General features: G+C 33.7%; 1 protein-coding gene across 5 annotated transcripts in view; it reads left to right on the forward strand.

Annotated features, from left to right (window-relative positions):
* Window positions 1-14944, forward strand: part of LOC110452456 — a 37099-nt gene extending 22155 nt beyond the window's left edge. For all 5 annotated transcript variants that reach the window (XM_021501010.1, XM_021501009.1, XM_021501011.1 and 2 more), the window contains 2 exons: window positions 2436-2567; window positions 10813-14944. In XM_021501010.1, the coding sequence (XP_021356685.1) occupies window positions 10843-13923 (3081 nt within the window). In that variant the 5' untranslated portion in view covers window positions 2436-2567; window positions 10813-10842 and the 3' untranslated portion in view covers window positions 13924-14944. The remainder of the gene's footprint in view (window positions 1-2435; window positions 2568-10812) is intronic.
* The last annotated feature ends 910 nt before the right edge of the window (window positions 14945-15854 follow it).

Raw genomic sequence — 15854 nt, forward strand, 5'->3', positions numbered from 1 at the left:
CAACAATGTATGTGTGTTATGTTACAACAATATATGTAATTATATATAGCAACAATGTATGTGTGTTATGTTACAACAATATATGTAATTATATATAGCAACAATGTATGTGTGTTATGTTACAACAATATATGTAATTATATATAGCAACAATGTATGTGTCATAAATTACAACAATGTATGTGTGTTATGTTACAACAATATATGTAATCAATTATTACAACAATGTTTGTGTTATATATTACAACAATGTGTGTGTCATATGTTACAATAATGTATGTGTTATGTTACAACAATATGTGTTTCATATATATCAACAATGGATGTGTCATATATTACAACAATGTATGTGTTATATATTACAATAATGTATGTATCATATGTTACAACAATATATGTAATTATATATAACAACAATGTATGTGTGTTATGTTACAACAATATATGTTTTATATATATCAACAATGTATGTGTCATATATTACAACAATGTCTGTGTTATATATTACAACAATGTTTGTAGGATATGTTACAACAATATATGTTAATATATATAACAACAATATATATGTGTGATATATAACAACAGTGTGTGTAATATATTTTACAAGAATATATGTGTCATATGTTACAACAACATATGTATGATATGTTACAACAATATATGTTGTATATATTACAACAATATATGTTGTATATAGTACAACAATATATATGTGTGATATATAACAACAGTGTGTGTATTATATATTACAACAATGTGTGTGTCATATGTTACAACAATGTATGTATGATATGTTACAACAATATATGTTGTATATATTACAACAATGTATGTGTGTAATATATAACAACAATGTTTGTGTTATACATTACAACAATGTGTGTGTCATATGTTACAACAATGTATGTATGATATGTTACAACAATATATGTTGTATATATTACAATATATGTGTAATGTATAAGAACAGTGTGTGTGTTATATGTTACAACAATGTGTGTGTCATATGTTACAACAATGTATGTGTGTTATTTTACAACAATATATGTTGTATATATTACAACAATATATGCGTTATATATAACAACAATGTGTGTGTCATATATTACAACAATGTATGTTTGATATGTTACAACAATTTGTGTGTTATATACAACTACAATGTTTGTGTTATATATTACAACAATGTATGTGTGATATGTTACAAGAACATATGTGTTATATATAACAACAATATATGTGACATGTATATATTACAACAATATATGTGTTATATATAACAACAAGGTTGTGTTATATATTGCAACAATGTATGTGTTATGTATATATTACAACAATGTATGCGTTATATATAACAACAATGTGTCTGTCATATGTTACAACAATGTATGTGTGATATGTAACAATAATATATGTTGTATATATTACAACAATGTATGTGTTATGTATATATTACAACAATGTGTTATTTATTTCAACAATATATGTGTTATGTATATTAAACAACAATGTATGTGTTATTTATTACAACAATGTATGTGTTATTTATTACAACAATGCATGTGTTATTTATTACAACAATGTATGTGTTATGTATATATTACAACAATGTATGCGTTCAATATCGAGGATACACAAAGGGTTAAAGCTCCATTTCTTTGACGAGCTGTCACTGATCTTTGTAAAATTCTATGAAAATGTCTCATAATTACAAAAAAATTGTATGACTCCTACTTTCAAAATTCCTAATAAATAACCATATGATCAAAACTCTTCATTTGTTTAAATTAGTTAGAAAGTATGTGAAATGATAGATATGTGTTCAATTCTGTTAGACCAATCAAGGACTCAGATACTGGCTTCCATGTGTAATGTGCACTTCTGTTGAGTTGAACTGTGGTGATAGAGTGCACATGTAAATAATGTTCAAGGTTTAGCTCATCTGTACACCTTAATTATTCTACCATATCCTGATCAATAAATTATTGTTAAGGGGTGACGTAGTGTTACGTGTTGTTTTGGCAGTTTTACGTCAGTCATACTTAATAGATTACCTCAGTCATCAGGTATCCTACTAGTATTAAGGGGTTAGACTTGAACATTATTTCGGTAGACACGTGCTCAAGGTAATCTTTAGAAATGTCAATGCAGCTGCTTGCATTGATTTATTTTTCCATGACAATATCTGTGAGGGCAGAAACCAATATCACTATGTAAAAAACGTAGAGCTAGAACTGATATATATAACTTTTCTTTACAAACTTTAATCCTAACTTTTTTAGTTATTTTTTGCTTTGTGTCATAGTATAAGTATTGATGTGTCACCTCCGTTCTGTCGCCTGCGTTTCATGCTGTTATTCGACTCCCAAAAGAGGATTCGTTCCGCCAAGATTAATATTCATTGGATAACTTAGGGTTTGTATTCATTTCAGGTTATCGTTATTGAGGAAAGTGGACTAAGATGCCCCCACAGTCACCGCCGAATTCAAGGAGGTCCATTCGAGTACTTCAAACGTTCCAGGCATTGCTAGGAACTCTTTTGTAAATCAAGGACCATCGACACTGTAAGTTGAAATGGCGATCTAAAAATGACTCATTCTTTGTCTGAAAATTTATAAGATAAATATCATATTTCTCAAGCGATAAATAATGGGAAGTTTACCTATCTGAGATAATGATTTACATAAGCCAATAATAGATTTTAAAAATTTCAGGTCTTGATTTGAACATACAAGATTAATTAATTATGAACATGCAGGATGAATAGTATCAGGAATTCTGATCATCCAAGATCCATACAAGATAAATGCTACCCGTATTTTGGATAATAAAAGACCAATGCTTTAACATGAGCTGATCACACACGACCTATAATGCTATCACGATTTATTATCACACAAGATTAATACTATCACGACTTATCATCATACAAGATTAATACTATCACGACGTATTATCATACAAGATTAATACTATCACGACTTATTGTCATACAAGATTAATACTATCACGCCTTATTGTCATACAAGATTAATACTATCACGACGTATTATCATACAAGATTAATACTATCACGACTTACTGTCATACAAGATTAATACTATCACGACTTATTGTCATACAAGATTAATACTATCACGCCTTATTGTCATACAAGATTAATACTATCACGCCTTATTGTCATACAAGATTAATACTATCACGACTTATTATCATACAAGATTGATACTATCACGACTTATTATCATACAAGATTGATACTATCACGACTTATTATCATACAAGATTAATACCATCACGACTTATTATCATACAAGATTAATACTATCACGGCTTATTGTCATACAAGATTAATACTATCACGACTTATTATCATACAAAATTAATACTATCACGACTTACAATCATACAAGATTAATGTTATCACGAGTTGATATTATAATACAAGATTAATTATATCACTAGTTATTATCACACAGCATTAATGCTATCAGAAAGTCCTTGCTATAAGAAGTACTGATAGTACACGATCAATGCTATCAGCAGTTAGAATATACAGTTCTGACACTTCTAAGTTTGATCAAACATGATTCATGCTATAAGTAATTTTTAACACTTTGATAGTATGTATATTTATTCGTTTCACTACATTATCTGCACACGTGGATGTTTAATCCTGTCACAATAGTGCAATAGACGACTGACTGATTGGATTCAGAAGACGGCATGGCGAACGATTGAATATATTTATCCTGCTGTTCAAACAACCAAGCCTGGTAGAGTTCGTTAAGCTTAAATAAAAATGTCAGAAGCTACTTCCAAATGTTTTTCTCAGGGATTCCTATATTTAATTTCATTTATTTATATCGTTAAATTTGACACAGACAAAGGAAATATGTACTTTTACGGAGAACGCTTCTGAGATAAGGAAAATTAATATAATTTCCTATAGACCCTGCTTTAAAGGCCCTACATAATTTCGTGTTCAAATGCTGTGAATTGATCTAGATCTTTCAGGTGATGGCGGGTTTTTTCCCTCAAGTTTATGATGTTCATTCATAAATCCTATATAAGTTGTCATCTCATGTTTTTGAGATACAATTAGAGACCACATAGTTCACGTTTATGAAAGTGAATCAGAGATATCTTTATATAAGAGAGAAAGTGACTTGACATGGGGTGGGTGTAAAATTATAAAGATTTGTTTCCACTCCAATGAAGACAAGGAATACTTCTGTATATAAACATTCCTATATAACTGTTTGAGGTTATTGATATCAGGTTGCAGCCTGTTTTGTATACTCTTTTAAAAGGGTTTGTCATAATCGACATATTTGGGTCATTATTCCGTGTGACTACATCATACTACAACCTTATAGTTTTTGTGATACACGTCATGATTTAAAGCAAATACTTCAAAAGTCAATATATCCTTGCATGCATCTATTTGCTTTCACAGTTGCCATTTTGCAAAAGTTCAATATTCTTATTATTAACAGGTTTTTACCCCCCCCCCCCCCCTTCCCTCAAAACATTAGCTTAGACCATTTGGATGTCCATCCTTATGGTCCCTAGTGTTACCGATGAGCTTAAGAACGACGAAACACCTGTATGATGCAGTGTTATTTTTATCATTCTATATATATTACCAACTCTGAATTACTGTAGTGCATAGAGTTTTAGTCGACATCTAATTTAAAATTAACCAATACTCATCTTTTCTTTTGAATAGAATAAGGCGGTTTATGCTTATGCGCGCACCCTTACCGTGCATCCCCTTCTGTTTCAAAATTAGTTAAGACTATTCTGATTTCAAACTGTGTGGCCCTTAGAACCACTGTCGAGTCCTAAAATGACGAAACAGATGAATGATGCAGTGTTAATCATTTTAAGCATACTATATCTATTACCAAATTTTAAAAATGCAATCACCAGTGTGTATTACGTTCATCTTTCAAGAAGGAGAACTCTGCTGGCGGAATTTCGGTTTGCAGTCAACTTGATAACCACAAAATTATCTCTTTTGTGCAGTGACATGTTGACATTATACACAACTTCCTCATTATTTAATTTTATATTATTTAATACTTTCCTAACTTTTGAACCTTGCTAAATTGATTTACGCACCTCCCTTCTGTTCCAAAACTGGTTCTGACCATTTGGATATATACCGTTCTGGCCCCAGGCATTACCAATGAGTCATAGAATGACAAAACAACGTTATAGTGCAGTGAAACTTAATTTTAGCATAATGAATCTATTACCAAATTGTTAGGGTGCAATCATCTTTTTACACCTTTCTGTGTCATGTACATATCCCACACACCTACCTATCTAATATATTCTAACATTCTGGTTTAATTTATCCTTCTGACATCCTGCCATGACTGTTATAGCTTAACTCCTGACTTTTGCTTACAGATTTATGATACATAACAAGAAATTTAGCATGTAATACAAATATTCTTACATGATAAATATGTCTTCCTACCAATTCTATCGTATCATGTACCATTGACATCCTACCATGATATGAATATCTAACATTCTATAAGGAAACACGGAAGTGATCCGTCGTCCATAAAAGCACACCTTCTATAACATTTATACTCTTTTTATGGTCCTATGGAGATCATTAACATACCACTTTGTCACACGCCATGTCTGGGAGGACCCATGACACCATAAACAAATTTGATCGCGGGTATCCGTGTCGCTTATCTGTTTAAAAGTCAGTTAACCATGATGTTTAACGCTCAAGAGCAAAACCAACAAATAAACAACCAATACGTAAACTTATAATACAATAGATACTAAGGATCCATGGCAAGAAACGATCACAAAATCAAACAGCGTTACAACAGTGTTACAACATACTGTGAATTGATATGGATTGAAATATATTATGAATAGAAACCAAGGAACATCCCAAATTTGCCTAAAAATACAACATTTGTCTTTGTATGTCATATAAAAAACATTCTTCTAACAACCAAGATTGGTCTTCAGTTGCAACTTGGCAAATATTTAGATAAAAAAAAAATTCGCGAATGCTCCTCCTCCTTTTTTGACTGCAATGATGTGGCGTATTTAGGTAAGAATAAAATAGTGAGGTGAAAAAAGGTTCTTGATTTTTTGTTTTGAAGTTTGGCGACTATTCAATTCCTGTATTTTTTTGTATTGTCTTCCTCATTTGGATTTAGAATGGTCTGATAATCTTTCAACGGGATGTTTGTGTCAATGAAAGTTAGAGAATGATAGACTCGTCGTTAATAAACAAACGTCTCGAGGTCTTTATAAAAACAGCAACTTGGTCTTATTCTTTTCATTACTTTACTTTTCGTGAGTTCCAGGATGTGCACACATATATTATGAGGTTTAAAAAGGAAATATAAACGAGGTATTAACGATGGTCAGAATGTGTTTACTTTTGATTGTATACTTCAATTTATAATAACATTTGTATCCCGTAAACAATTTCTATATGAGCTGTTTTATTATTATATATTCCGCGTCATCGATGTTAAATTTGTAAAGCGATAAAACTTTCATTACTAATTTGGTTTGTATATCAAGTTTACATCGCTTTTGTCAATGGTGATCAATTGAAGTAACAGTAAATGACCCTTGTTAGACTATACATAGCATCGGTGATGATATATAGGCCCCCTGTCCTGTCAAACTTGTAATAAAACCGTCAGCCCCCTAACAGTAATCGGATGTAACAAGTCGTCTACAGCCTGAATTATAACCAGGTCATACAAACCGACCTTCTTTAATCAGATGTTATGTCCATTTTAGCATGTGTTCAATGATACGATACTGAATTGGATGCGTGTTGCTTTACTTGCAGGTGGTTGCATCGTTTGTCAATGTCAAAATGTTATAATATCCCTGTGACCTACTTATGCTAAAGCCACTCCCTTTATAAACGTACTAATACGTTTACTTTTTTTTCTTTTCTTTTTTAGGACTCCCTTGCACATTAATTGATAATCAGAGATAGTTGGCAACTCTGTTTTTAGTTTTGGATATGTTTGCACAGTTATCTATTTAACTACACAGAATGATAGTAGGATTTGTTAAACATGGTGATTTCAACTAACGCTAAAGAAGAGAGAAATATTTAAGTCGCCATCATGACCTCATTTGTAACTACGCCGGAACTAACAGGACTTAAGAATTGTATACAGAGCGTATTATATTTGTTGATATTGCAACAACTTCTGTTAATCGTCAATGACCAACACGCTTTTCCGGATTTTATAGGAGGCTTCCTAGGGATCCCTGCAACCGCTGCAGGCAAAACACTAGAGAATATCATTGTGGTTTTTCGTATATTTAGTAACTTCCCCTTAATTCGTTTTGGATATAACTGTAACGCAGTTGAAGTTAAACACTTTCTTCGACATCATAGCTCAGTTGATTACAACGAAATAATAGCAAGTTGAAGGCCAGTGTTCGAATCCGGCTCTGGACCTGCTTATGTTTTACACTGAAAACACCATTGTTGATTACAAATTGTTAAATTCCTCTTCATCATTTTCATGAAGGTCCTGCAATTTTTTTTATTTTTGTTTTTTTTGTTTTTTAAATATAATTATTAAAGTTATAGTTATCCAGATTTTTTTTTCCAATGCGTAATTACAGTTTTAAGCAGTAGTACAGGGATCCTTAACGTGTGGCACATGTGGTGCAGAAAGTATTTCTTCTGAATCACTTGATGTAACTTTGGGTTCCGATATATCTTTTTGTCGTTAGGCTGAAGAAATGTCAAGAAGGTTAATAAACAAAAGTATATACAAGGTGGTAGACTCTGCTGCTGGTGGAGTCTGTATAGTTTCTGGGATCTTCTGTAACCTTGATTACCACAGCAATTCATGGGCTTTATGCTCCTACCCCTCCTTTTCAACAGTAGTGTATACAATTTGGATTTCCAATTTCTAGGCCACTAGCATCACCAATGATTCCTAGAGAGACGAAACAGTGTATCATACTGTGTAATTCATTTTTGGCTTACTGCATTAATTACCAATCTTCAAAAGTGCAATCATCTGTGTGTGTGTTATTTTCAACTTTCAAGATACAAGGAGCTAGAAACTGCTGGAGTATTGCTTAGTCCCCGTGATTTGACTTTACCTTGTTGGCCACAGTTATCATTTTGAGTAGCGGCATTGCTCCTAATACACAAACATTACATATTGATTAATTTGAAACTAACCAGTACTCCTCTAAACAAAATGTAGTCATAATTCAGGGAGTTAACGCACCTGCCGCTTTGATTCAACAGTAGCTTGGACAATTTGGCTTTTTCCAATTTTTAGCAATAACGATGATTCATACTGTATATATGACCAAAGCTACCAGAGTTTAAAGATTCACCTGAGTGTGTGATACGTTTACCTTTTGATAATTCATCATTATACGATATTGTAAACAATATAAATCTCCTACGGAAAAACATGATGAGTTTCTCGTTTATGAACTTGTTCATTAAATACTACACATAGACAAGGCGAGGAATCAACGCATAACTGAATGATAAACATGAGCATGTAAATTACACTACGTACAGACTATGGGTAGAATCAGCACGCATGTTTAACCGTGTATACATAATCTTGTTTGCTTGTTAACTGTACAGGAATGTGAGGAATGTATTTTAAATTTACATTTATATTTTGTTAATGGAGACACGTTTGGCGAATCATCACATCACATTATTTATGTTTAACCTCAACCCATAACATTAAAAATGTATATATTTACTTGAGCGGTCAATACAATTTATGCGAATTTAAAGTATACAAACGAGACAGCGTCGGAATGAGATATGATTTATATGCGGGTCAGCTGTTTTAAAATTGAAACGTTAAAGAATAAAAAGGTCAATAGAAAATCCGGAATCTTTTAGAATAATCCGCTTTGTTTGAAGCAATTAATTTCAGGAAATGAAATGATTTAACGGAGTGCTATGACTTTAACGCATGACATCCGGTATAATTCTGCAAAATGTAATCTTCTGGTATGACAGTTACAGTTGAATGAGTAGATACAGGACGATAAAAATCCATAAGGTAGATACCTGGAAAATAACACCATGATAACACTCTATGTCTACACATCTACCTACCTGACTATCTAAATATTTGTGATTATTTGAAGAAGAATGGTTAAGCTATGAAACCCCCTTGTCGCCTGAGGTGAAATAACAATTAAATTTCAAGTTTCAAGTGTGTCTTTTCAAATGTTTTTGTAATATATAATTATCATACACAGCGTGTCTGTTTCTTTTGCATTTCATTGCTTATTCTGAATTATACCTACCTTAATATCGAGTTCAAGTCACAAAAGTCACTTATCAAACATTTATGAATCCATTGCTGCCTATCATGTCAGCATGCCATGTACTGAACGAAAAGTTCTTCGTCAAAAAACATATATGTTTTGGCTAGAACTGGGCATAGTGTTGTCTTTATATGACAAAACATGTAATTACGCATAGTATTGCATGTGGTATGATCAAATTAAAATACCATATATAAGGTTAACTTAACAACGTTGCTTTACATTTATTTATAGTAGTCTTTTAGTTTTGAGTTCAGCGGTAAAATTCTACTACATTGTTAACCTTGCATTTTTTAAAGTAAAAAAAAATACAGCTTGAATGTATTTTTCCTATTCACAACCAGATTTTACCAACATACGCTATTACTTGGTACCGGTAAAGACGGGCTAAGTAATACAATCCTTTTTTAATGATGAATTTATCGATGTTAAAACAAAAACTCCGACTTCATAATTGGATCGTGACGTTATGTATCATTGAGATATCTTTCGCCATTGGAGAGAGAAATGATGACATTAAGCGAAAATATAATTCAAGATCCATTATCTCTAATTGGGTATCTTAACCATTAGAATTGAAACTAGGCAAATCATGTGATTTTATTATAAAGCAAAAATATTTTACGCAAATAAGCTAAAATCCGTCATAGAGGAACCTATATAAGATGCATGAGTTCACAATAAGTATGACGTTTTAATAAATAAATGTGTTGAATAATGAGGACTTGTGTAAGTCTATACCAATAAATTGACAGCGATAACGAGAAGTTGATAGGTTACGTCACATGATTAATGACATCTAAGGATCACCTCATTAACATTTCACATTGTCTCCATAGATAACTAACAAATTGATTGTCTATCAGCGATGTTACCGCGTCACCAATACCTCCACATTCCATACATGTATATTCGCCAGCCAATGTCTATGATGTGGTTTTAGCAATCAGCGCTACAACTATAACAAACTGTTATGTACTTTTGCGGTAACAGATATAATATTTCACTTCCTGATATTTATCATCAAAGTTTATTTAAACATGATTAAACAGAAAAGTATTTGAATTAATAAGTAAGATACTATACTATAATATAAGTAATCTGAAATATGCTGATTTGAGTACTCTTATTGAATGTTTTATTTAAGGTAAAATCCCGTACGTTGTATTAGTAGATTTTGATATGGGAAAAAACATCAAGTTCAGAGTCATTCGTGTGAATCACCGAAGTTAACAATGCTATTAACGACGTAGCTAAGTGCTTCTTTTTGACGCAATTCAATCATTCATCATGAAAGTACAATTCGTATTAGTTTAGTTTGGTGGATCATTAAAAATGAACATTGAAGTTTATATAATTCGGCAATTCATTTTACAATTATATTTCACTGTTACTGTTTATAGCTCAGAATACGCAGACCTACGTCATATGTATAAAAATTACGTATTAATCTCATTTCAGGTAGCTGTTGACATGTAGAACACATCAGCAATGACGACAGTAGCACGTGCGTTGTTTGTGTTGGCATTCCTTCTGGGTCTTCTGCCAACCAACCATGCTGTTTTTCCAACCACGCGGGGCGGTCAGGGACTCCTAAACACAAAGTGTAACATAAAACCCACGGATGACACATTCTCGAAGTACATGGACGACGCATGGGTTCAATTGAATGAATTTCACTTCAGCATGGCAAATTACTCCACAAATCCTCTTTACACAGATCTTGGCATGAACTACAAGCCATGGAGGTGGTACAGAACACGAACACAGCATGGGAGGACCCTGCTAATGCTGTCCTTTCACTACGATGTGTTGTCGATGACTATTCTAACCATCGGCGTGGAAGCAAATAATATCCAACTTATCGACAGTCCCTTCGGCTGTTTCGGTAATTTGACTGGTGAGAAAAGAGTAGTCCTAATCCGACAACTAATTCTGGACGATTTTAGGTCCATAAAGAAAACCATGACAGAGCTAGAAAGTGAAACGCATTTACAGAACATTGTGTATGTGTGCAATGAGGTGGTGAAGAAAACTGGTCAGTATGCGGAATTCGGTAACAGGTGTTGTCACCAAAACATTAACGGGGACACTGTCTGCACTGACCAAGTGGAAGATGCTTGGATAACTGTGTTGTACGTGTGTATAGGCCTCGTGAAAATTCTTGTGTTTTTCTTCAGTCCTCTCCTCTTGCCAAGCTACATGTATAGCGCGTCGTACGTTGCTTCCGAATACGTGGTAAAATTAAAAGATGAACTTAAAATGAAAATGTTTATCACCGAAAGCACCGAAACTTCAATAAGGTACAAGAAACGACTAACAATTGAGGACATTTCTGAGTGGAAGAAATTCCGAGAAAGCATAGAAGAATGTCCGATGGATGAGATAGTGCCTATCAAAATCCCGGAGTTACGTGTGAAGGTAAAGGGAAAGAGAATTATCCCGGAGAATGAGCCGCCGACTGGTCTTCTACGTACAATTTACGACAATCTGATTCGATGTAAGATTAAAGCACTCGATCCCTTCCGGGAGTGTTGTGACAGGAGTGTGTACGCGTCGCTAGAAACTCAGATCGCACACAAGTGTACGTGGCACATGTTTGTGCAGATGGCAGTGAAGATTCTCTTGCTGTTTTTGGTTCCCATTCCGTACTATGTAAGAGTATATATCTACTACCAATTTGAAGAGGGAGAAATGGTTAGAAGGGATATGGTAGCAAGAGAGTTTAACTTGCAAATGGGATTTAATTTCTACCGAGGAAATATCATTCAGTATTTAACGCCAACACATGGAATATTTATCGCTACCTATGTGTTTTACTTTTCTGTAGGGTTTATCATAGGATTTTCCGACGAAATCACAAGAGAAAAACTTAAATCCATAGCTCGTGGATCTCTTCAGGATATGCTTAATGTACAAAGAACAAGTGTGCTTCAGGTAATTCTACGTATCGGTCTTTGGCCTTTCCGTAAGTGTGGTTTATTGGCCATAATACTTTGTCCAATTTACGCGAGTATCACTGCGCCATTTTGTCTAACGGTGTTTGTATTGTACTGTATACCAACTGTTTACCTATCATACAGGCTACTCTATCACTCGAGAAAGAAAATATCATATCGAGACGACAGTAAAAAATCCATAAAACCATTAACTAAAACTAAAAAACGGGTGAAAAAGATCCAAAAACAGTTGTCTAAAATTGACATCACTGTGCATCGTCGCAATTCAGCATTTACGGAAGATGATCACGTGTTTCCCTGTACGTGGGGGTCGGGACGCCTTATGATGATTAGGCGGGTGTTTGTTCAGATAATCGTTGGTTTGTTCTGTTTATCCTGCCTCTACGCCATTGTTCTATTGTTTGTAGAGGCTGTTGGACTGGTTGTCGAGGTTTTAGCCTTTACCATGATGGGTATCATTGTGAACGCTGGCAGCACGCTCCGATACGTGTCTATGGCGCTGTTGGTTATTGTCTATATGCACGACTGCTACAATAACGTGTACGAGAGTTATCTTACGTTCAACAAGACGGTGATAGAGGACGTTATGGACAGAGTGGAAGACTTGAAGAAGGTGGCGAGTCTACCGTCTAGTATGCAGGAAAACGCTGCGTTCCAAGTCCAACCACCGGAAACACTCGATGAAATCACAACCGTTCTTTCGTTCGAGAAAAAAGAGCCAGCTTGGAGAATAGGTCATCTGTTGTTGTTCCTTGATTCGTATGATACACCAAGAATTCCATTACGACTCTTCAAGAAGCTCTGTGAAGTGCGGATACATGGAGCACCTGGTCCCGTATATATAAACCTCCTACGTGCTACAGGCAAGTTTCTTATCATTGTGGTATTCCTCTTCTTTGTCATGATCGTTGTCATGGCATTCGGGAACGTGCACCAGATATCATCCACGAATCAAACACTGGCCACACTTGCTGGTGGATTCGTCCCGATGCTCTTGAAAAACGTTTTACCGCGTAAGTCTGTTAAGCTTAATTTAAAAACTTTGAGTTTCAAAGGTCAAATTGACGAAATTATCAGCGAGTTTAAACAAAACTGGCCTCTGTATGATCTTATCTTTGAGAATGATGTCCCGTCAGAAGCCGACGGTAGTGAAATGCGATCAGAGACGAACAGTATAGATGAAGGAAATCCAATGAATGCCAAAAAAGCGAGCCAGAGCCTTGAAACCATACTTGAAGATAAGGCTGAAACTGAAAATGGTGGTACAAACAAAGAGAAAAACGACAAACCGAAAGAGAACAATATAGATACATACATAAAAGAAAAGAAAGCCCCTGACAATGGCAATAAACCATTTGACTTGGTCAACTATTTCGACAAACCTCCTAGTAACGGTATCCCTTTGGGGCCACAAACTGGTAAATTTCTTCCGAGGTACTCGGTAGTGGAGGATAATTATGTGGACCTATTTATAGACATGAGTGTGGCGGAAACTACGACACCGTGGCAAAGGTCATTGGAGTCTATTCCATCCGTGTCAATGTTGCCAGAAGGCGAAACGGACGACTTGCAGAATAACATTCCGGAAATTACTATTAACTCCTACTATTGAGTGAAATCGAAGGGATTTTAATCCTTTAATCTACTTCAAAGTCCTATCTTAATTAAAAGTTTAATTAGTATTTGTATCGACGTTTCTTTGAAATGCGTAATTAATTAATCCTAAGAGTTAATGATAACGATGTGCTTGTCAATTTTAAAGAATTATGAAGAATGGAGCGGATTATTTAAGTTTTAGTATGATAGACGGACAAAGCTGGCATTAGGTTAGTCAATATTCACTTTTTTGGCTATCTGCATCGCATGGTTATGTTTTAGATAGGTGTTTCCTTATTTCGTTTAAAGTAGTTAATGTACATAGGTGAAGTAAATGAAATCCATGAAAGTATCGTCTGCTTTATCAGAGATAATTAACTGTTATCAAACAACGTGTAAAGCATCTTGTTTATGTCAATCGTGAAATCGTATAGAAGCTGGTGGTTAAATAGCAAGGTAAGTAATAAAAGTCGGCGGAGTTTTGTTTTGTTTGCAGTGGTATGTGATGGAAAAGTTTAGATCAAATTGGAAGAAATATTATGAAGGTTGCCTTCATTTAGACGAGTTTGAATAGCATTTTATCTATCAAGAAGAAAGTACTTTCAAATGTTACAGAAAAGTGCTTCAATCTTAAAAAACTCTATGGTATGTGTTTGATGTATTTTGTTTGTTTTGTATCATTAAATATGAAAATTCAGTAATGGGATTAAAACATAATAGTAATGTATGTTTAAAGATAGTTTTAGTCTAAAAAGAGTGTTTAATTTCGCTACTTTCTGAATTATTGTCACGTATGATATGAATTATTGTCACGTAGCTACTGTTTGCTACATATATTAGGTTTACGACATCGATGTTTCCATGTGTATTCCATTTGTTTATTAATTGTTGTTAATCCAATCCATATCGGTATGACCATGCTTTTCTTCTGCTTGTTATAATATTTCGCTCTTTGGTATTAAGAGAGTTGTTACAATATGCTATATTGTAAATACTGCATTGAAGATATTTGAGCAATTAAAAGTATATTTTCTCTTTACGTTTCTATTGTGATATTTTATCGATCTGATTAAAACCAGATCTGTCATTGCACTCCGATCTGGAACGTAGAGTATCGAAGTGGAATGAAATATCTGAAACGTTGAGTATCGGAGTGGAATTAAACATCTGGTTTTAAGCAGATTGATATTTTACTGAAGTTCAAACAGAACATAGCTCTGTTAGTAATTCTTCATGTTATATCCGTATATCTGTTTTGTTTAAGATTAGTTTAATTGATATGATGTTGTGATGCTTAAGTTAAGTAGAAAAGAAAAGTAACAAGCAAAGAATGATACAACGAAAGATAACATTATGATGGTCGATAGCAAAATAAGAAACCAAGAGAGTACTGAAGTAATCAAAAACTGTAATTCGAACTCGAAAGATAATAAGACCATGCGTTGCAAAAGGGTAAGCGTCTTCTGTTTCATTCACCAGCCATGTAAATATAGGTCGAAACTACGTGTCACCATCTCAAAAATGATGTTACGATGACCGATTACTGAGGAGATAATAATGATATTCCTATAACTATTTATGCAACACGATATCATAACATTAAAAATGTACAAATACCTACTAGTTTGACCATTATTTTGTACATATTAAAGGCGCATGCTCACAAAGAAAAAAAAAGTATAACTAACATCCTGGTTATTAATTATATTTGCACCAGAAAGTATTGTTCCTAAAATTCAAACTTCTGCCCTTTAATACTTTTTAGTATTACACTAATTGCATTTAATTGAATTTTGATTCAGTTGATTTAAGTGCAGCCTTTACTTAAATGAGAACTCATTAAAAATGAACTTTCAAACAGAATCAACAATAATGATATAACTTACTAAAACTTTGTCAATGAATCACACGAAAAATACGGGTCAATATTTGCATATTTTTCTCGTA

The sequence above is a fragment of the Mizuhopecten yessoensis genome, unplaced genomic scaffold, assembly GCF_002113885.1.
Source record: "Mizuhopecten yessoensis strain PY_sf001 unplaced genomic scaffold, ASM211388v2 scaffold6683, whole genome shotgun sequence".
In the NCBI taxonomy this organism is placed as follows: domain Eukaryota; kingdom Metazoa; phylum Mollusca; class Bivalvia; order Pectinida; family Pectinidae; genus Mizuhopecten; species Mizuhopecten yessoensis.